The 20,851-nt window shown below is 42.5% G+C and overlaps 2 protein-coding genes across 3 annotated transcripts in view; one reads left to right on the plus strand and one right to left on the minus strand.

Annotated features, from left to right (window-relative positions):
* Positions 1 to 987, plus strand: part of LOC108090364 (hormone receptor 4) — a 73,961-nt gene extending 72,974 nt beyond the window's left edge. For both annotated transcript variants that reach the window (XM_017188993.1, XM_017188994.1), the window contains exon 11: positions 33 to 987. In XM_017188993.1, coding sequence (XP_017044482.1) covers positions 33 to 157 — 125 coding nt within the window. In that variant the 3' untranslated portion in view covers positions 158 to 987. The remainder of the gene's footprint in view (positions 1 to 32) is intronic.
* On the minus strand, positions 988 to 12,436 carry LOC108090366 (UNC93-like protein). The gene is given in 7 exon segments (XM_017188996.1): positions 988 to 1,259; positions 1,324 to 1,486; positions 1,544 to 1,971; positions 2,606 to 2,706; positions 2,708 to 3,152; positions 4,363 to 4,771; positions 12,305 to 12,436. Coding segments are annotated over 6 exon segments (1,554 nt in total). The 5' UTR covers positions 4,713 to 4,771; positions 12,305 to 12,436; the 3' UTR covers positions 988 to 1,192.
* Between the last annotated feature and the right edge of the window lie 8,415 nt (positions 12,437 to 20,851).

Genomic DNA, 20,851 nt, shown 5'->3' on the forward strand with positions numbered 1-20,851 from the left:
CTGCTTAACTTAATTATCCCCTCCCAAAACAGGCACAGAAATCACAGGACTGGCCCACCAGCTGGGATACGAGCGCGAAGTGATCAGGATCTGGTTCTGCAACAAGCGGCAGGCGCTCAAGAACACCGTTCGCATGATGTCCAAGGGAATGGTCTAGGGTCAGGGACCCGTGTAAATAGCTGGCCCGTGTATATAGCTAGGTGTCTAAGTGTGAGTGTGCTGGTCGAATATGTCTGTGTGTGTGTGCGAGAGTGTATTACAGTGTGATAGTTGTACAACACCCTAGAGTTTAGCAGTTAGGCCATGTGAAGTAATACTGTGTGTCATAGCATTTACAAAGGACATCGGCTTACGCAAGCGAACCACAACCCGAAACCCAAGAACCCAATCCAATTGAATATCTAGCCATTTAAGTAACTACTTAACACTTATCATATCCCAAATAGCCTAAAAGTAGTCTAAAGTCCCCAAGGCAGACTTGTGCAGTTTTAGGCCAAATTTTATCACATTGATGTGCCATTCCAAAAAGAAAACGAAAACGAAAACAAAAACGAATCCAGTTCATACCACGTATCAAATTACATACTAAATGTTTAAAACCATTTAAACCAAAACTGCATTAAATCTATATACGAGTCTAAGTTCTGTAGAGCTGGTAAGCGTCGAGTAAAATATTTGCATTTAATGCGTTGGCTAAACTTGTATACTGAATTCAACAATTTATAAAACAAATTATAACCCTAGCAGTTAGCCAGTTCAGACTCGAAAACTAAGAAAATTCTATACGGTAGCACTCAAAATGAACAAAAACCAGCTATAAAGACAGCAAGTGTTTAGGATAAGCAACATTATGTAGCAATTTAACAAATTATGATTGAAAAGAAACGAAAAAATATTTAAACTACGAAATTTAAATGGTACATAGCAAGAAAACAGCTACAACTGAACAAATATTTAAATGATTGTAATAAAAAACTATTTAAAAAATTAAAACGAACTTGGTTTTATTTAACAACGAGAGTTTCTTAGCACAACCGATTCTTAAAAGTAGTTCGCAATATCACAAAAGGCGACAATCTCTGTTTCCGTTTTAGAATTCAATCGAAATAAACATTAAATACTCGATTGAAAAGGTTTGTGGAAACAGGGCTCAAATATAATGGCAAGAAATTGGATTACTTTCATAATTTGATTAATCACTTAGCATGGCCTCCAGGTTCTTTTGCTTTTGCCAAACGCGGTATTCGATGAGGCCATATCTGTTAAAGTTCGTATACAAAAATCAGTTACAAATAGTTTTTGGAATTCGAAATGAAAACTCACCCCACGCAGCCCACCAACATAACGGCCATTAAAATCACCAATTTGGTGGAGGTGCAAAGCTGCGAGCTTATGACGTATCCGATAACCGAACCAGTGCTTTCCCACAGCCGAAAGTTGCTATAAGCGGCAATCAGATGGTTCGGAAACAGAATGCCATAAAATGCTGTAAATAGGAAACGAGCTTAAGTCGAGTTCAAGCTTTCTTAGTGGGTTCACCAACCATTAACGACGACCAGCCAAACTCCATCGCAGATTCCCCAAATTGCGGCAAAAGTGCAGTAGCTCAAGTAATCCCCTTCCCTCGCTTCCCAGGTGTACATGTAGCTGAGCAGGCAGAGGTTCACCACCGCACAAATTCCGGCCAGGGTGACTCTCCCGAAGCGCTCCACCAGCGCTCCTGCGATTCCAGCGGCCACTGCGTTCGCAACTCCAAAGCAGATCATGGCGAACCCGATCCTGGAGATGCCCCATCCGCAGGCCACGAACGATCGAGTGAAGTCCACGGCCAGGAAGGCCTCCTCCAAGCCAATGAACATCGTTATGGGCAGCATCAGAATCTGGCGGCGCTTGCGCAACAGGTTTATGGTCACAGTGAGCAGTTTTAACCCGGACATTCCATCGCCAGTATCGCCGCGCTTCACTCCATAGCTGTGGATTTAAAGATCATTTAATTAGTTATAATACTAGTTATAATATCATCAAATTAATTAAATGAATTATAATGAACATTCTTGTAACTTAGTGTATACTGCAAAAAATAAGCACATTTTATGTTCATCAAAACAAAAGTAAGTGTCCAACTGAAAGCGGCTGGACTGATTTCATCAAATTTTTTAAAGCGGTTTGAAATAGCCAGAACGAAATCCCAGAAAAAGAATTGTAAGTAAATAAAAAAATTTTTTTATTTATAAGTAATAAAAACGACTTAAGTCAGCGGTAGCTCTTAAAGGATGTCATTTAAAACTAATATTGAAGTTATAAGTTTTGTTCTACCAACTTTGCATTGGTTTTCCAATCTGAACAGCAGAAGTTTCTTAGGAAAGTTTTAAAGCTGATAAACTGAGCTCAAGCTTAAACAAAATTATAGAACTCCCTGCAAAGGCCGCAAATCGCAAAACAGAATCATCAAGAAAAGAGTCGTCATTCAGTTACAAACATATCATACATCCTTAAATCAACTATTGTTTTTTTTTGGATTTTTAAATTTGACTAACAATCTGTTTATCTTGCTTTAGATCAATTGATATTATTAGTTTAAATTCGAAGAAAATCAAAAACTTACCGCTTGAGGGAGCTGACGCCGAAGATCATCATGATGACCGCCGCCGCCATGCAGGTGAGGAAGATGGAGTTGAGCAACTGGATTTGCTCGGGGGCGGGGGGGCACCAGGTTGGGATTGGCCTCGGCTCCAACCCCTGGACAAAAGCGAGAGCCGCACAGCTCGGCAACGCGGCTTCTCTCCAGTTCCAACTCCCTTTCCAGCTGGAGGCTGTCGTTCGCCGGAGATTGCGAGGCTGGAGCACTGAGGGTCAGCACGGAGGAGGAGATCAGGTTGCCCCACACCTGGGCCATCTGGTAGAAGATGAAGAAGAGCCCGAAGAACTTGACCGTGTTGACGTCCTTCCGCGACTTGTTGCCCCGCACCTGGGTGAGTGCCTCCGACACGGTGGAGAGGTAGGTGCACTTGGAGCACCACAGCGGCCCTCCGCCAAATCCGACCATCAGAGCCGCGGGGATGAGGGTCTCGAACCGCGGGTAGAACTGCGCGGCGATGTAGGGCATGTAGGCGAAGAGGGCCAGAGCCATGGTCAACCGACAGCCGAACCAACTGTTGATGAGACACAATCGGAAAATAGGAAAACAGGGAAAACAGGAAAAACAGGAAACGGAGGGATGGCCGAGTGGCAAGTGGCAAGTGGCACATGCTTAGCAGGCGGTCATTTATTTTGGGGCCCGAGGCCATAAATCTAAATAAATCGAGTTAACTGATTAAAGTTGCCTGAGCCAGCAGTTCGTGCCTCGAATAAGCCAAGTGAAGCGAGGCTCGCTATAAATTAGCGATTTGTTTAAATGTCAGACGTGGGTGTTGGCCGCCCCCCAAATGGGTAACATTCGGAAACAGGGAGAGCTGGATAGGGATGGGAATAGGGATAAGGATTCGAGTAGCAATGGGGACAGAGGACCTGTGATAATCCAAGGACTTCCTGTTGACATTTTTACAGCCAACTGCGCTCGCAGTCACACTTTTCGGGGCGTCTGCTGACTGCGCTTTCGCTTTCAGTGTCGTTGTCACATCTGCATAAAATCCCCATAAAAAACCCAGCCAGACAATCACCGAAACTTTTATGGCATGCCACACGTCGCGAAAAATGAGCTTCACCCGCTCGCGAGGCAGAACAAATGGCAAACAAAGATTGGCAATTATGCTAAGAGGCCAAATGTGAGTGCTGCTGCGATTGTTCTTTAAACCATCCATCTTTAGCAAATTGCTGGGAGACTTGCTTGCTTCTAATGTCAATTCATTGGGCATGGGGCAAGTGCTTTATTGTTGCCTGCACTTCAGAAATCAAGTGGCATTGTTGGTCACAAGTGATTTTATCTCTGGGTTCTACCTTCATATCTTTTGTAACTCTAGATTTAATTAACTTGATCTGCTAAGTTAGAAGTTAAGGTTAAAATGTTTAAGTGCTACTTTAGTTAATGCTAATTCTGAAGTTAAAATTAATCAGCTGTTGGCAGAAATATAGAAGCAACTTGAGGTTAGAACCAAATTAGACTTGAAGTGCTTGAACGATACAGAACTGCAACGCATGCTTAACAATTTCTGTGATAAATATAAAAGTTAAAGTGTTTAGGTAATAATAATAATAAATAATAATAATGAGCTGCAGAAATGTAGAACCTGCTTTAAGACAAAATATGTTATGCTGTTTCATTAAAACCAACCAAGACTTAAGTTTAGATGGACGACACAGAACTGGGCTTGAAGACCGGCAACCGAACTAAAAACATGCTAAACAATTCCGGTGTGCACTCACCTTATCACGGTCATCGGCAGGAATATGTTGGACAGTATCAGCGAGCCGTAGATGACGGCCAGCGTGGTGGTGCCGAGGGCTTTGTCCGCGTTCACCGAGCTCTGCAGATTCGAGGTGCCGTGGAAGGCCGTGAAGTGAATCATGAAGGCCAGGCCTATCACCACCACGTTTTTGGTGATAATGAAGCGCTCGCGCGGCTCGTATTGCCGCTGATTGAGTTTGTTGTTGTCGTTGTTGTCGCCGTTGCCGCTCGGAGTGGCTGTTGTGCCATTGGAATTGGCATGTGCAACACTGTTCTCCAGCGCCAGCTCCTCGTTGTTGGCGTCTGACGTGTCGCCCGGGTAAACCATGTCCAGCTAAAAGGGGTCGGGGATTGGGGACCGGGGACTGGGGGTCAGCTCGGCAAGCCCTGAAAGAGTACAATGGCGCTCGTTTGAAATTCTGTTGGCAGTGTCGTCCAGCTGCATGCAGCCATCTGGAGCAGGACGTCCAGGGGCGGAGCATTTTAAGGTTCGACAATTGGAAGATAAAACTGGTAGCAGATGCTGCTTCCTGCCAACAACTTTGCAAGGAGCTTGTTCTTGTTTTTCTAGTCTAAACATTTTTCAGCTGGAAGTAGCTCAAGTGCCTCGTAAATTTTCTGTACACTTATTTTTCCGGCGTTTTGCCGCTATAAGTTTTATTTACCAGGAACTGATTTGGTAAGCCACACGTGTAGTTAAACCTCTTTTAAAAGTTGCATAGCATTATGCTAATCGAATTGATGCATGCCTAATCAACCTGTAACTAACTTTTACTTAACTGCACTGAATTAAGCATCATTGAATTACGCTTCTAATTACACATGTATTTTAGAAAGGCAATGCAGCTCATAAATTAAGTTATATTAGAGGTATGTTCTTGTATTTTGAATAGAGGGTAGTTGTGTTTGATTAGATGGTATCTAACATTCGGCTCTCCCAAAGAAGTGACTTCCCCATCGCTTTGCTTAATCATTTCCACTAGGACCCCCGATACGGGCTGTTGCTGAAAATGTCATGGCCTAATTGAAATTGCAATCCGTTGGCTGCACCAGAAAATAGCCTGTTTGTTGAGGGCCTAGAACAGATTTCGCATTCGTTTCTGATATGCCTGATATACCAATTTTCAAGGCACTCGAGCAAAAAGCCGCACCCTGGGAAGCGCCCCGCAGCTTTGATTGCTCACTCGACTTCACAGGATCAGCTTTAAGTTATTCATATCGCCTTCCGTCTCGGCCATACATTTTCGGGGCTTTGGGGTCGCTTTTCGGGCAATAAGCCCGCTTCCAACGCGCCGCCACGCCCACACGCCTACACACATATCCCGAAAGGACTCGGCGATGCTCCCGACTCAAGGACACTTTCGCCAACTTATAATCCTTTAGGCTGGCTCACAGCACGAACTCCGTCTGGCAGCCAAGAATTTATGCCTGTCTCCGCCCAAAGGCGTGGGAGGATGGCAAAATGCGGCGAGTGCTGCCCCAAAACGTTTCGCTGACTTTGTTTGCATTTGATTTCGGGCCCTGCCAACGACACTTTATGAAATTTTACACCTTTGATACAAAGTTTAAGGTCTGTTTGCCAACTTCTGAGTGGCTTCACACCGTCCCACCATCCGTTTTCGCCGCTCGTTGTCCTGACTTAATGTAAATCGCTGGCGGTACACAAACCGATTGAAATGTGGCCCCTCCTCAGCTTTTGAAGTGGAAATTGATTTTGCATACCTTGAGGGGTTCCGCGAAGCGTGTTCAAATTAATTGGCCGAAAGTTGAGTTCGTCATTAGCCCAACCGCCGGCTTTAATAGGCCCGCTGAAATCGGATCAGTAAATCAGCTGTAAAAGCAATTAACCCCTTGCACTGTGCAGCATTTATCATCCGCAATGTGGGACAAGCCCTGGTAGCTCGCATGCATAATTGCTCAGTGTCAAGTGCAATTTGGCATAACTCACAGCTGGGGGGACATGCAGTTGTGGCCCAGTCTTTATCAGCTGCCAAACAGACAGGGAAAGTGGCTAAATTTTGAGGCATGACCGTAAAAACGGAGCTCTCAATGGCTTGTTGACAGGCCAAAGTGGAAGGGGGAAGGGGGTGTTGCGGTTCCGGGTTTCAAGGTTTCAAGGTTCCTGGGTTCCGATAGAAAATTCCACCTAATGGTGGGTCAACGAGGAGCATCATCGTTCATCATCTAAATGAAAATCTGGCATAATCATCAAAATGGGCGCAGCCAAAATGGCCAGCCATTTGTTTTTTATGCACAACACACCACCCAGCCTTCGCCTCTCGAATCCTTCGGGGGACTCCGGCATTAAACAGAAACTGGCCCCGGGACATAATGTGGGCTCGTTAAAGACCGTTCCGGCTTTATATAAAGGGGCAGAGAGTCCACTGGACTGGGCCTGATAACAATGATTCCGAGTTCTGTTTTATGTGGCTGACCAGTAATTTAGTGAAATTATTGCCGACGGTTGACAGACAGTCGTTCGTTCGCTCGTTCGAAGCGAAAGTGTTGCAAAATATTCGTGTTCATTTAAATTGCGAGTGGATAGATGCCGGGCCATAAATCTCTCGTTCAAAACTTCAATTTCCATTTCACCTCAGTTCAACTTTGTTTTACATTTGTTTAGATTTGATAAATCGACTCTGGCATATGTTAAGGCTCTTGTTTACACAAAAACGAGCAGCAGGAGCAGGAGGAGAACCCACGCACCTTTCGCCCATGCAAAACTAATCAATCACAGTCCCGAAAAGGGAAAAGATCGCATACGCTCGTATGCTGTGGACTTGGATTTGGGGCAAACAAAAAGATTGACTTATGGCGCTGACACACAGCAAATAAATACGCCCGAGTCCTGGCCGAAACAACTTGGCACTTAGCCGCACATGTTGGCCTCGTCAGGCGTTAATGCCTCGCAATTAACTTTAGATCAATTATGTGGCGGCGGAGTCCGGAGTTTTCCCCGATAATTAGGCAGCGAGCCTAATGTCTGCATGTCCAAATGAGTGTTTTTCCGGAAGCAGGAAACATTTGGCTAGCCCAAAGGCATTGGGTTTCGATTGGCATGTTGGGATCGAGAGCCTTTGACATTCGCTCAAACAAAACCTTTGGTTATCTCAAAACAATAGATGTGGGGGGGAATGGCATGCCAGGTTTTGATTTAGAGTTGTCGTAAACTACTTGATTCCCCTGGCAGTCATGGCAATAGGTTTGAATACAATACAGTTCCTTTGACATTTGGCGCAGTACCTGGCTTTTATGAAGCCCTCAAAGGGCTGACAATTCCGCGAATCCACAGGATGCGAAACTATTGTGCCAGTCGAACTTTGTGCCCCCAGCAGGATGCAACAAAACAGTCGAAAATTCACCGAAAGAGTTCGACAAAGTTTTTCGCCAGAGATAAAAAAATAAACCGCTCGGCCAAAAATGAAATACCGTATTAATTCCCGCGAACCAAGGCAGGTACATAAATCTTATCCCGCCGCCGGGCAGGAAATATTTTTATGGCCAACTTCTGGGCCGGAAAATAGCTGGCTTTACGAGTGTGCATGTGAATGTTAGCCGGATTCCACAAAAAAAGATTAAATTAGTGAAAACTGCACGCATTCGGAGTCTTTCGGAGGTACAACATTGAATTAGTATCTGCATAACGAACTCCGCATTCCATGAATAGTCGATGTTTGCTTCTGGGAAAAGCGATTCCCTAATTAATGCGAAAAGCCTTTTGGACGGAAACCGATGATGGAAATGAAAAGAACCCACATTCCGTCGAATCGAAGCCCCGATTGTTGAATCACTCCCTGCCTGAACATATACCACTTCCTATTGACCATAATCCGAGGAGAATGGATAACGGAACAATGGAAGCGGGACCATTAACCGTTATGCTGAATAGGCCATAATTAAGCTTATGTCTCTGATGATGGCCAATGGGGCGGGCATACAGGCCACAAAAGCTGCTTTAAAGCCAGTAAATTCTTTAAAAGCGATTAAACACCGACGGCAGACAGAAATCAATGCGGCAGGCTGTCAATCATAAATGTATAATGTCATCAGGGCCAATAAGTTTTTTATGGGAGCATCGGGGAAGGCCCCTGACTAAGTGATGCCCCAGTTACTCCGACGCGACGTTGGTTTTTATGTGGACGAGTGCGTCAAAAGTTTGGCCTAAAATTTTGGCCATATAAAAATAAGCACAGCGAAGTAATGCAAACGTAAACGTTTTCATTACTCCGGCGGAAGTTCGGGACCAATAAAAATGACAATAATAACACGGCAGTGGGTCGAACCACCACCCACCTCCCCCGTATATATCCGACCCTGTTCAATCAAATCATTTCTACTTTCACTTTAACGTCGCAGCATAACATGAGCTGAGATTCTGGTAGCTAACAGCCCTGTTAAAATTTCCCTGCTTTGGCCAAGACGTATTTTAACAGCTAAAGAGAGCGTCCTTTAACAGAGTTGCTCTTTTCTGATATGCCCCTGATAAGGATGTTGGGGAATCCATCAAGTTGATTGATGGCCAAATCAATGAGATGGACGATAAATTTAGCTTGTACAAAAATTGAAAGTAAATATGCGGCCTTTAATTGGTAAAACGTAATTACATTTTGAGCATTTAAAAAAAGGGGAAACTACCTAACAATTTGGTTGGCTGTTTGGCAAGCCAAAGGTGTATAGCTTATAGAGTTTTAACTCGCTGGCTAGTTCAACGAAAAGTGCCTAAAAGAAATGTTGTTTAAATGCTGTTAAAGTCCATAAAAGAATTTTTGCTTGCTTGAAATGATCCTGCTTATTAAATACCATTTGGAAATTGTAAAGCTGCCAAAAGTACGAATAAGTGTGTAAGCTTCTTTGATGCTGCGTAAGCCCTGATCCTGCCGAAGCTCCTCCATCACGGCTGCAACATTGTGGCCACATTTATGCAGCTGGCTGGGAACTTTGGTTGTTTGCCTTCGACGCCCCCAACTAATTTTCACGCTTTACAGCCGAGCAGATGCGGCAACAATGTACAAAATAGAAAAGCGAAGCAGCCGCCAGGCGGGAAAAAGCAGGTGGGGAGCACTCATAATGCAGGGCTAAAGTGCACGGAAACGGAAATGAAGTGGCTCTCACTCACACACACACACACACACACACAGAAGCAAATGCACGGGTTATGTGGCCAATAACTTTTCGCCGGGGCTAAATGTCAAGTCCTGACGTTCAGCACTTTCTGCCTTCCTACTGCGTACAACAATCTTTAAATATTTATTCACTTTTCATCGGTAGGACTCTCGAGACTCTGTGTTTGCCGCCCGTTTCCGCTTTGCCGCCTCCCCTTCTTCCTTCTTCCCGTCGCCCATTTCCGTTTTGCCTCCCGTTTCCGGTTGCCTTGTCTTACGGCGATAGTGTGCGAAAGTGTGAGTGTGCGTGTGAGTGTGCGGGTGCGGGTGCGTTTACCGTTCGCTTGCTGCACTTTATGTGTGTGCGCACTCGTTGATGTACTCGATTTTCCACTTTTCCGGCTGTTGCGTTTGAGGGCGTGTGCTTAACTTTGTAGTCGAGTGTAAATTGTTCGCTTTTTTGGCCGGGCTGGTATGCAAATCGAATTACAGAATTCTGAGTCTTAATATGTGTGTGAATGTTCGTAGCTCAAGCACTTGATGCACTCAAAATAGTTTTGTATTCTTTTCTAATTTAAAATAATGGATATAGTCATATGCTCGACTTCAATGGCTTTTCAATTCTGTTTTGGCTGGTGAGCTCGCACATCAGTTGTTTCCTTTCAAAATAGTATCACCATAATTTTATGTTCAACAGAAATGGATTTGAATAAATTATTTTTGAGGTGTTAAAGTTTATTTACCAAACAAGGCCTTCGTTTATTTGCATTATCATAACACTCGCATTTTGTTTAATATTTTGATATGTTGATTTGTTGGCAACGAACAGAAGCTATATATCTGAATGGGTAATAACATTCTGATTGTGTGGTGCTGTTCCTTTCCAAGCGGAAATCCCAGTCAATCTGAATTCCATTTTCCGTAATTTATCAACGGAATTAATAATCAACCCCGATTTAGTGGCAGCCAAATGCCAATTCTGTGGCAGTGGTTGTGTGGCAGCCACAAACACTTCGGCAAATGGGAGAATGCAAATCGAACTGGTGTCTAAGCCCCTTCATCCGAAGGGTTGGGTTCGGCATTAATGGAAAAATATGCACGATCAACATGAAATGCATGGGAAGTGCTGCTGGCTTTTGATGATGCAATTTTCCCTATGATTTCCAGCTTTAATACCAACACCGCCCCCGACACTCCCACGTTTGCCATGGCAAGTTAAACACGACATTACGGCTCCGTCTAGTTGGCAACTGTAGCTTATGCCAACTAAGCGACACTCACCATAATTTATTTAATTCACAAAACGATACCAGAGCATGTGCGCTGAAAACGCTGATGAGCGAAGTTAGGATAGTCGGCAGAAGCTGCATTGTCTGGCAACCAGCAATCCGTTGCAGTAATGCGGGAGCCACCCACTCTGCCCCACTTACAGCCACCCACCCTCCCTCTCCTCCCTCTCCTCCCTCTCCCCCTCTTCTTTCAATCTAACCCACTCAACGCATCGTGGCTGCTGGCCCGCAATTTCACGCTTCCGCCGAGCATTTTAATATCTTCCCCGCTCTGGACAGAGAAGATGGAAAAAATTTGAGGGATGTGCGGTGCAAAATCTTTTTCGAAATTGCCTTGTGTTCATGTTTTTATTAACAAAACCCTAAATTAGTTTTACGTTTCCATCTTAGAAATTAAAACTTAATATTGCTATGCAAAAGGTTTTGTTTGTTCTGATTGAGAAATTTTTAAAGTATTTTCTTTGAACGATTCAAATATTAGAACCTCACTCGATAAAATAACCACACACCTCGTTTAACTTTCCGCCCTATAATTATTTTTATAAAGACATTTGAATAAATAGTTTACAGGAAAGTTACTTATTTTTGCTTTCATAATTTCTATCACCATTTAGTAAAACACCCTAGTGAAGCTTTAAGATGGGAATTCATTTCACTTATTTTTATTTAAGTCAGAAGTTAAATTCAGCTTTTAACGAATGTTCGCGATCTCTACGTTTCCTTTCAATTAAAATAAAAATCGATTTCTACATATATACATTTTGTTCATACTTTTCCTTTCGGGAATGTTTTTCCTTCCTTGTCGTTTTAATATGGGAAAATGTTTGACCAGAATGCTCGAGGAAAAAATGGCCATAAAGTCAAACAGTAAATGGAAAATGAAAAGAGAAAAAAATGGTGAAAGGCAATTCAATCCACACGTGGTTAATTATGGCCGAAGGAACAAGCAGGATATTTATTGAACATCATTTAAAGAAAAACGCCGATTGTCTTTAATTATTGAAGAATGGGAAAAGAAATATGAGCTCCGGCTTCATTTCTCTTTAAGTAAAACACACAAATTAAATAAACTCTCATAAAATTCTGATGGAATTAATAACAAAATTTAGGTGTACAGATATAAGCTAATTAGAGCCGAGATTGAATCAATTGAAAATCAATTTAAACAAAGGGATAGACAAACGGGTTTGCACAATCTGGTTTTCTGTGTTTTTGCACTTGTTCCATATTGGGCATCCTTCAGTCGCTACCCCGAATGCATTCACACCTGGATGATTAAATTATTTATTACTATCGACTCTTTATTACGGCAATATTTGATGGTTATTTTCTTGTTGACTGTTCACTTCATGACTTTTAATTAAGCACCGTGTTGAGCTTTCCGTTTTTTTCATGACATGTCTGAGGTAAAATTACAAATGCGGGAACCACGCTACAATCCACATTGCCTGCATTTCTGTATTTTAAAATCTCTCAGGGTAAGTTACACTAGTTTATTTGTGAAATGCATAATACTTCGCCAAATTTACCTGCGGTTTAATTATATACACCCAATAAATATTCACTGCGAGTGATTTTACACACTCGGTTTGTTGCCCAAAAATGGGAAATGGGAATTTGAATTTCGAAGGGCAATTTTCAACCGATCGGAGCGAAGTGAACCGTTTACGAGCGCAATTAAAACTAAACTAAAATCTCAAACGGCGAACTTCTAAATATGAAATGGAATGGAAATGAAATGAATGCGACAGCAGCAACAGGTTTGAGCTCCCCGCCGTCGGTTTGATGCCGCTGGATTTGCATAATACCGACATTTCAGATGTTTCTGATCTCCGCCAATATTGGATGTTTATTTTAAAGCGGTCTTACAAGAAACGTGACGGCGGCGGAGGCGTGTCAAGGCTCTAAATCCGATGCCTAGTTAGCCGCAAAACTGCGGTTGACCACCAGGTGCGCCGGCATCTTCGCTCGCCAGAAATTTGATAATTGTCGAGAATCATACGCCGTGTTGCCGCAGTACACTTGACTTGACTTGGCTTGCCCACTGATTCATGGAGAGCTCACCGAGCTGCTAATGAACCTTGTTTGCATGTCGAGGAAATGTAACCGTCGATTCGATTTAGATAGTCGCTTGTCTTTGGGCAGATACATTAATTAACTTTTCATCGCGCTGCCGAGTGTTTGCTGAGTGTTGAGCATGTGCCTCTGGCAGTCGTTATTAATGTGGTCCAGAGCGAACTGAAGTTCGGTGCGGATGCATTGAACCCGTGCCTCGATTACGCTCAGTTTGCCCAATAGATAAGATTCGATAAGGGAACACGGTGTCGTAAGAGGGTGGAGATAAAATTTGAGTTGCAGGTACAGAAATAAATCAATTAGACCAGATGAACAATGGTTGTTGATTTGCACTGCTCCAATTTGTGTACTACACACAATCTTGCTGTGACGTCGACTAATGCTAATTATAAGACAACCGCAGAGCGTCAATTAGTTGATGCCCGAAATGGAATTTAAGTTCAGGGAATCGGGGAAGTTCAACAGGTGAATTCCCTCGATGCGTCACCCACTAAAACGAGTTTAAATTCTGTTTTTGTTTATTCTGGCCAGTCGCCCTGCAAGCCACTGAGCAAGTGATACACTCGATTTTAAACCGATCCCTCTCCCCGCATCGGTTTTTCGAATAAGCAGCTTATGGACCGCCGGCCAGAGAGCCGAAATCCAAACATTAGCTCGGTTTGCGGTCCATGGTGCCTGCGGCAATTTGGCACAGTATTAAAATCACGTACTCGTACTCCAGTTGGCCGACACCTTTCACTCGACCACTGGCTGTATTTCTGCGCTCTCGGTGCGCAAATCTGGCTCAGGGTCACCCCACTCCCCCCATATTTCTCCGGCCTGAGTTGACATTTCGGTCATCTGAATTATAGATGTAGATCATGTCATCGGGTGTCGGCGGAATAGACTTCGATTGCTGCGGCTTCTGGCATCGATGGCGCTGCAGGGAATGCACTTTCGCTGAGTCATGATTTAATGGTTGGACACTAGTCAAGTGACAAGAAATCGAGGTAACTATTTAATGTATAAAATAAATCAGGGTAACTAAGAAGATGTTACATTAGTTCTAACTATTTTAATCCCAAAATAGTTATTTCTTTGATATGTTTAACTAATTCGTTCAGCAAACAATTTCCCCTATCACCAGCACTTATTTTTGATAATTAATAGATGCTCTTTCAAAACCATTGAATAATTAATTCATCCATTCAAACTTAGCTCGCAGCAATTAAAATATTTACAAGTTGGATAGTGTTTACACTATTATGTTGTTGCAGCTGTTTTAACGCTGCCAGCGTTTATCTAGTTCGTTAGAATTAATAAAACGATTTTATGCTTTATTTTCACAACATTTGCATTCCAATAATAGTGCTGATGTTTACTTTGTGCCTCATTAAACTAATTGAATGGGTTACCAACACAATCCCCTTCTGTCCTGTCGCTTGACAATATTTTCAAATGCTTAGCAAAGGCAAGAACTTAATACAGTTAAAACGTTGGATCAAAACCATTTTTTAGGCAAAGGTCTTCCCTTATATGATAATAATCAAATCGAAGATAAAATAAATTTGCATTTGCGTTACTTTTAAAACAATAAACAATATTTTGAGTTATTTTGTAGTGACAACTCATATCGTTTATTTTGTTATGGCTAACATAGATAACAGTAACAGTAATTTCGAACAGTTTCGCTGAGCTCAGCATGCAGTCCACACTGAAGCTTTTTAGCTTATACAAAAACCATGTTTTTAGGACAAAGCTCTTTGCCTTATTTCGATTTCTTCGAGCTAGACACGAGTTTTGCAAAGGCTTGCAGTCAACATGCTGAATTAAGTGCACTGAATTAATTGTGACGTAAATCAATTATCGCAATTACTTGGCCTGGAATAACAGACTACATATATGTTTGAGAAAACAATGAGGTTAATTACCATATTGCCAGATTGAAATTGTAATTATTTAAATAACACACGAATGGTTTATGTAGCTGTGGTATGCAGTTGTGGGAAAGTCAATGCCAGACAGCCTTTCAATAAGATACAACAAGATACAATCAAAGATATAATAAGATAATTTCGTTGAAAATGGATTTATTCAATCCCCTACCTATCCCAAACCATTGCTGACCTTTTCCTTTCAGTTAACCCTTCAACAAAGTGCGTAACTCCTACTCTGGTCCATTAACTTGTCCCAGCCTGTGGAATTAGTATGTTCTGCATGCTGATGAATCAGTCCATTACGCAAATAATGGCAACCCAATTATGTGCACCTGTCATGGCTCCCAACTGCCCAGGGTATAGTTTCCAAATAGCAAACTTCACCTGCCAATCAAGCAGACATGGGCAATTCAAGGGTAGTTCCAGCCATATGCAATTATTATCGGTATAAACTTCATCCTGATTTTCACTTAATTAGTGAGCAAACTGGCTTTCAAAAATAGTCCAGCTGTGAATGATTGCGATTGGACATGATTTAGTGTGGCCTAAATAATCCTTTTTCATGGAATGTAATTTGCCCGCGTACAACAGTTCGCTTTTAGCTAAATATTTCATAAGAGCACTTTGTGACCTTGTTTGCTGTGTATAATATATATTATTAGAGCCCCGCGATAAATGCAATAGTGTGTACAAAAACTAATTGAAAATTCCGCTGGCAGCGCTTTCAAATTTAAACTAAATCCAGCAGAGTCATCCGCCGCGGATGACAAGCCGGAACTCCTTTAATTAGATTATTAAGGCCGACCTAAATGTACAAAACTTTAACATGTTCCACTTACGTATACATCCACCATTCGGTTGAAATTTAATTAAAAAACTTTTGGCCAATCTGGGGGGCCAAGGGAAAATCTGTTTGTTCTGCAGCCCGACAAATAAATCTTTATGGATTAAGCGGACCGCGTGTGTTGTTTGGGCCCCCTCGACAAAGAATTTTGGGAGGAGCTTTAAAAACTACTTTGTTTGCAGTGCCTCGGTGGCTTCGGTGGCCTCGGAAAAGTTCGGCGGTGGGGACCAGAAATGATAGAGCCCCGTCCCTAAAAAAGATGGCGAGGCTTAAGGATCCATCGACGGCCATGTGATTTATGCGCTTGGCCGAAAACTTCCAGCCAAGCGTGTGAAAGCCAGCTGAATTGGCCAAGCTGCCGCTCTTGGTTTAATGAACTCGAATGTTAATAAATAAATTTGTCAATGGCGGGCGGTGGGGGGAGGTGGCCCTGTGGCCCTGTGGCCCTGTGGCCCTGGGTTATCTGGTGCTCGCAAGGAACATAATGAAACGAAGATGAATGGAAAATCGACTTTTGGCCGCCGTTGTTGGCCAGTTTAATTTGCTGCTGAGGGCAACACATTGCCGCCTAATGAGCTGCGATGAAAGGCAACGGCTCCTGAATGGCGAAGGAATTCCAAGTCGGGGCTTAAACTGACAAAGGACCCGCAAACGATATTGAAGTTGTCCAGTACAACAGCTTAAAACTTCCACTGCAGCAAATTACGGAGACTCGGCTAATTAATGCTAATTAAAGGACAAAATGATTGAGCCCGATTTGAAATGGAAATTGATCGGATGAATGCGAGGCACCCCAATCTGGCAGACTTCATAAAAGCTCGTCTTTACTGCGCCATTTGAACGTGATTTAATTTGATTCCCATATCCGCTTGCACATCCAGCGGCATTTTACTGCCGGCTGACCAATCGAATCGGATCATCTGGGGGCAATCAACACATCATCGGGGCGGGGGATTCCCGGCCCCCAGGAATCGTGGCCCCTAATGGCATCGACATCCCTATTATCCATATCCTGTTCATCATCAAGCGAGGAGCCGGCATTATCGTTTGTTTTGATAGGTTTTTGTTCGCTCCTCGACGGGATAATACTCCACACACGCCCTGGCTTCCTGCTCTATGACGGCCGGCTTGTTTGTTGTTCGGGCAACGGCAAAAAACATCCATCAATTTTGTTATCCCAGGCCGGGCTGCCTAAAAACCCGGAGCCCCGACATTGTCAGGTGCTTACATGCGGCTAAAAATAGGCGAATGCAGATTGAAATTGATGACCCGGTCGACGGATTAGCTCCCCTGCCACTTCCTAAATGTTTAAGTTCTCGATTACACGGCAAAAGCCGCTTTTCGGCAATTCGGCATTCCGCCTGCCAGGGATTACTAACAGGTTGAATGTGCTTACCGGTTGCACTTCAAAATGCGATGGATACCAAAATGTCGATCTGGTATCGACTTGAACATCCGATAAATTAAGGTAAAGGCAGCCAGTTGAAACCTTTTCTGAGCTTAGCTGACAGAGGGTAAATAGCAGAAGCCCAAAAGGATAACAATCAAGTAGACACCCCATTTACTACTTTTGGAGACTTTTTGTATGCCTGGTTACAATCTACTTTAACCTTTGGCAAGGTGCATACAATGCACAATATTTGGTTGCTCGTTAGTGTATTTTTTGCAAATATTAATTAGATTCAAAGTTTTCTATTCATATTTATAAAACTATTTTTCGATTTAAGGTGTTGTCAAATTTATAATACATTTTATTTATTTATTCATTTAATTAACTTCTTCTATTTTTTCGACTCAACATAATTTTAAGAAAAGTTATTAGCAAATAATTTTATTTAATTTGTGCAATGCGCTGTAAACTGTTACTAAATTATTTAATTTTAGTAGAGTTCACTTTGCAATAATTTAATTCGAAAAGCAAATGATTTAATTTTTCCTTTTTACTTTTGTTAAAATGGTTAAAAAAAGTCCACAAAAAATACTCATCCCAAAGCGTTGCCTGAATAAACATATAATATTTGACTTAACGTATGAGAGCCCAACTTGAAAGCAATCAACGATTGAGAGTAGTACCCTATTACTATGTATATATATTAAGCACAAAACAAAATATAAAATAATTTCCAACTGGTTTGCCAATCTGTAACAATATGGAAATATTGTTGTCGCTGGTTACGAAATTGTCCCACTTGTTTTAACCCGAAACACTGCTCTTCATACATAATTTGCGACAAGCCGAATTGACTGTGTTGGCAACAAGTGGGTTCGACAATACCCAAAATGTTCATCGATTCTAGACGCCACCCACTACCCACCACCCACCACCCACCACCCGTTGTCCTTGTGCCTGGCACATGTCAACAATGGCTTATATCCGTGTTTTTTGGCACCAAGTAGTTTTTCCGATTTCCCCTCCGGCAGTGAAAATAAACAAGCAGCGTTTAAACATTTTGCCAAGCTCGAACAGAGAGGAAGTAGCATCTAACCACTAATTGTGGTCTCTGCTTGATTTTGACTGTTCACCAGTCGAAGTAGACTGAATAGGAAATCATGCAAATTTGGTATTCAAATTAACCATCTTGCTCTCCAGTCGTGTCTCCATTTACTTTTCGCTATCCAAGTCCAAGAACTTGGTATAAATTGCATTTTTTATTTGGCTCGTTTTATTTCGGAAGAGTAATTTCACTCCATTCGCTGCGCTTTCGGCAACAAAGTTTGTCGCTAAAAGGAAATCCTTGGTAAATTGTAATAAAGCAAAGGAATTTTTATGTGCAGCTTCGTCCAACCTTTGGCTGCACTCGTTGAATGACGCGATTCAAAGACTTTGCTTATTGCCAAGTATTTCTGTATGGCAGTTTTCCTAATTCCTTGGCCAGCAGTGTCCAGAGTAACGCGAAAAATGTCCATGATTCGGGTCAACTTAACGTCTTTCTGGGAAAATTGGGCAAGTTGTTCAAGTTTTCCGGCCGCTTGTCATTTGCATCGATAAGCGGACCCACTGCCTCAGCAGTAATAACAATACGTTCACTAAGCCAAATAATCGCGGCCAACACAAAGAGAAAAGGAATGACAAGGAAAAAGGAATGAAACATTTTTGATTGTCAATTGAAGCAGGACAACTTGTCCTTCTCCAGAATTTCAATATTAAAAATATAAAGCTTGTGAAATCATAACATTAATGTAGATCTTATAGAATACTAGTTTATTAGAATTAGAATATTAGAATTTAACTAGCATGAAAAGCTTTGTGGAAGTTGAACTCTTTTCCCTTCTTGATTTAAAAACATATTTTACACATGCTTATATTTTTCATCCGAAACCTGTGCATCTCACGAACTTTTTCCAGTGCCATCCACACATACAGCTGCAAACGAGGAAAGCAATTTAAGTCCTAATGAGCAAAGCGACAAACTCGCTGGGAAGGTCAAGTCTTTGTCCGGCGATAAAAAATGATAAGCCAAAGGCGAGGCAAACGCGAAAGTGAAAGCCGCAGCTGCTGGCCAAAAGTCTGAGGCAGGGGCGAGGTTTAGTTTTAGCACACTGTTATACGCGACTTGGCCGGGACTGTAGGACAGTCAGATGCCCGCCCAGCCATTATTTGCATTCCGGGCACGTTCGTGAATTGAGTTCTTTTATGTGGCCATTTGGGCGCCCTCGAGCTGTTTTGATATTTTATTTTCATATATTTTTATGGGCTAGTAAGCAAATTGTCGGGGCGCATGGCCGGGCGAGGGGCGTGGCTAGGGGATTTCCCTGTGCAAGCCGATGATGGATTCAAAAGTGAAAAAGTGTAATTAATTTTAAAGCTTAGTTGTCAACCGGCAGAAGGGCATCCGAATTTGGCAATGACGGCTTTGCTTTAGCCGCAAATTAAATTGAAAGCCTTCGTTCTGTAATCTCGGAAATAGAAGTAAAATCCCGGGAAACTGAACAACCGAACAACCTGCCAACTGCCGATTCATTGTGTGTCAAATTAATGACAAAGTAAAATCCACAAAAAGCAGAACATGAAGCAAGGCGAGGAAAGTTTTCCCAGCATGACAAAGAGCTTTCCAAATATGTGGAAATCGGCGTCGAAGCGGAAAGTCTCCTACAGTGTACCCTGTTCTAAGGACTTAATAAAAAATAAACAACAATAGTTTTAAGTGTATCCTGAAGGGAGACAAGTCTCCTCAATGTACAATCATTGTCTATTTTTTAGAGTTTATTGTAGGTTTACAAAAAACGAACTTAATAATCCGGCACCATCGATTAAAACAACTATTTAAACAAATATAAATTTTGTTTATGTAAGTAAAGATATATTATGCTGTCGATTGTATGTAGATTTACAAAAAACGAACTTAATATAGCTTCTATAAATAAATGTAGCTCATTTTTATGTGAGCAAAGGCACACGACTTTCCATAACTCAGTAGCTAAGAAGCTTTTAGTGGTGAATAAAATTTTTCCTCTGATACCTGCTGAATGCAATCTTTTAAGAAATTTTAAACCCAATGGAAATCCCAGCCCACATTAATGGCCACAGGCTTTTGGCGGTTGTAAATCGAACATCCACGACTCGCGAAACTTGCCGCACGCACGCCGCAAAATGCGAGCGAAGTAAAAGCAGTGAGCGCCCGCATTATTCCGAAAATGTTTCAATCTCACTTGCACCCGGCAAACTAATCACGGATGCAATTCCACGAGCCGGCACCGCAGGAAAAAAGACCACATGCACATGCACAGGATGGAAGCCCAAAGTGAACATGCAGCTGATCAGGCGAAACCGAAACCAATCCAAATCACTACCAATTTTGTAAAGGCTGCGTACTGGCAAAATTCGGCAAATGCAATAAAATGTGAGGTGGGCGGTAGGCGTGCCAATCCAATTGGAAAAACTGCGAAACAGTCCGGTCAATTTGGTCCCACGGTTGGCATTGCGAGAAGCTCCTGAAAACGAAGCCCTTTGGCAAAACTAAAAAAGCCACATGGGTGGAAAATATGCTGCGATATTGGATGCGCAGCGGTGGGCAGTTTTAAAACTGACAAAGTGGCTTTAAGGCTTCGGCTTACCTTTCTCCGGACATCCCTGTGCGATTCCCCAAGGGGCCCTGACCTTTGGTTAACTTTTCATAATCGATGAGCTGGCAAATCCCATATAGCGGGCTGCTTCCACGCCCAATCCCTCCCCCAGACACAGTAAAGGGTTTTCAACTTTGACCCTGCGCCTTTTTATATTCGTATATCTCCTTTACCCC

This window comes from Drosophila ficusphila, unplaced genomic scaffold (assembly GCF_018152265.1).
Source record: "Drosophila ficusphila isolate 14025-0441.05 unplaced genomic scaffold, ASM1815226v1 contig_414, whole genome shotgun sequence".
Taxonomy (NCBI): domain Eukaryota; kingdom Metazoa; phylum Arthropoda; class Insecta; order Diptera; family Drosophilidae; genus Drosophila; species Drosophila ficusphila.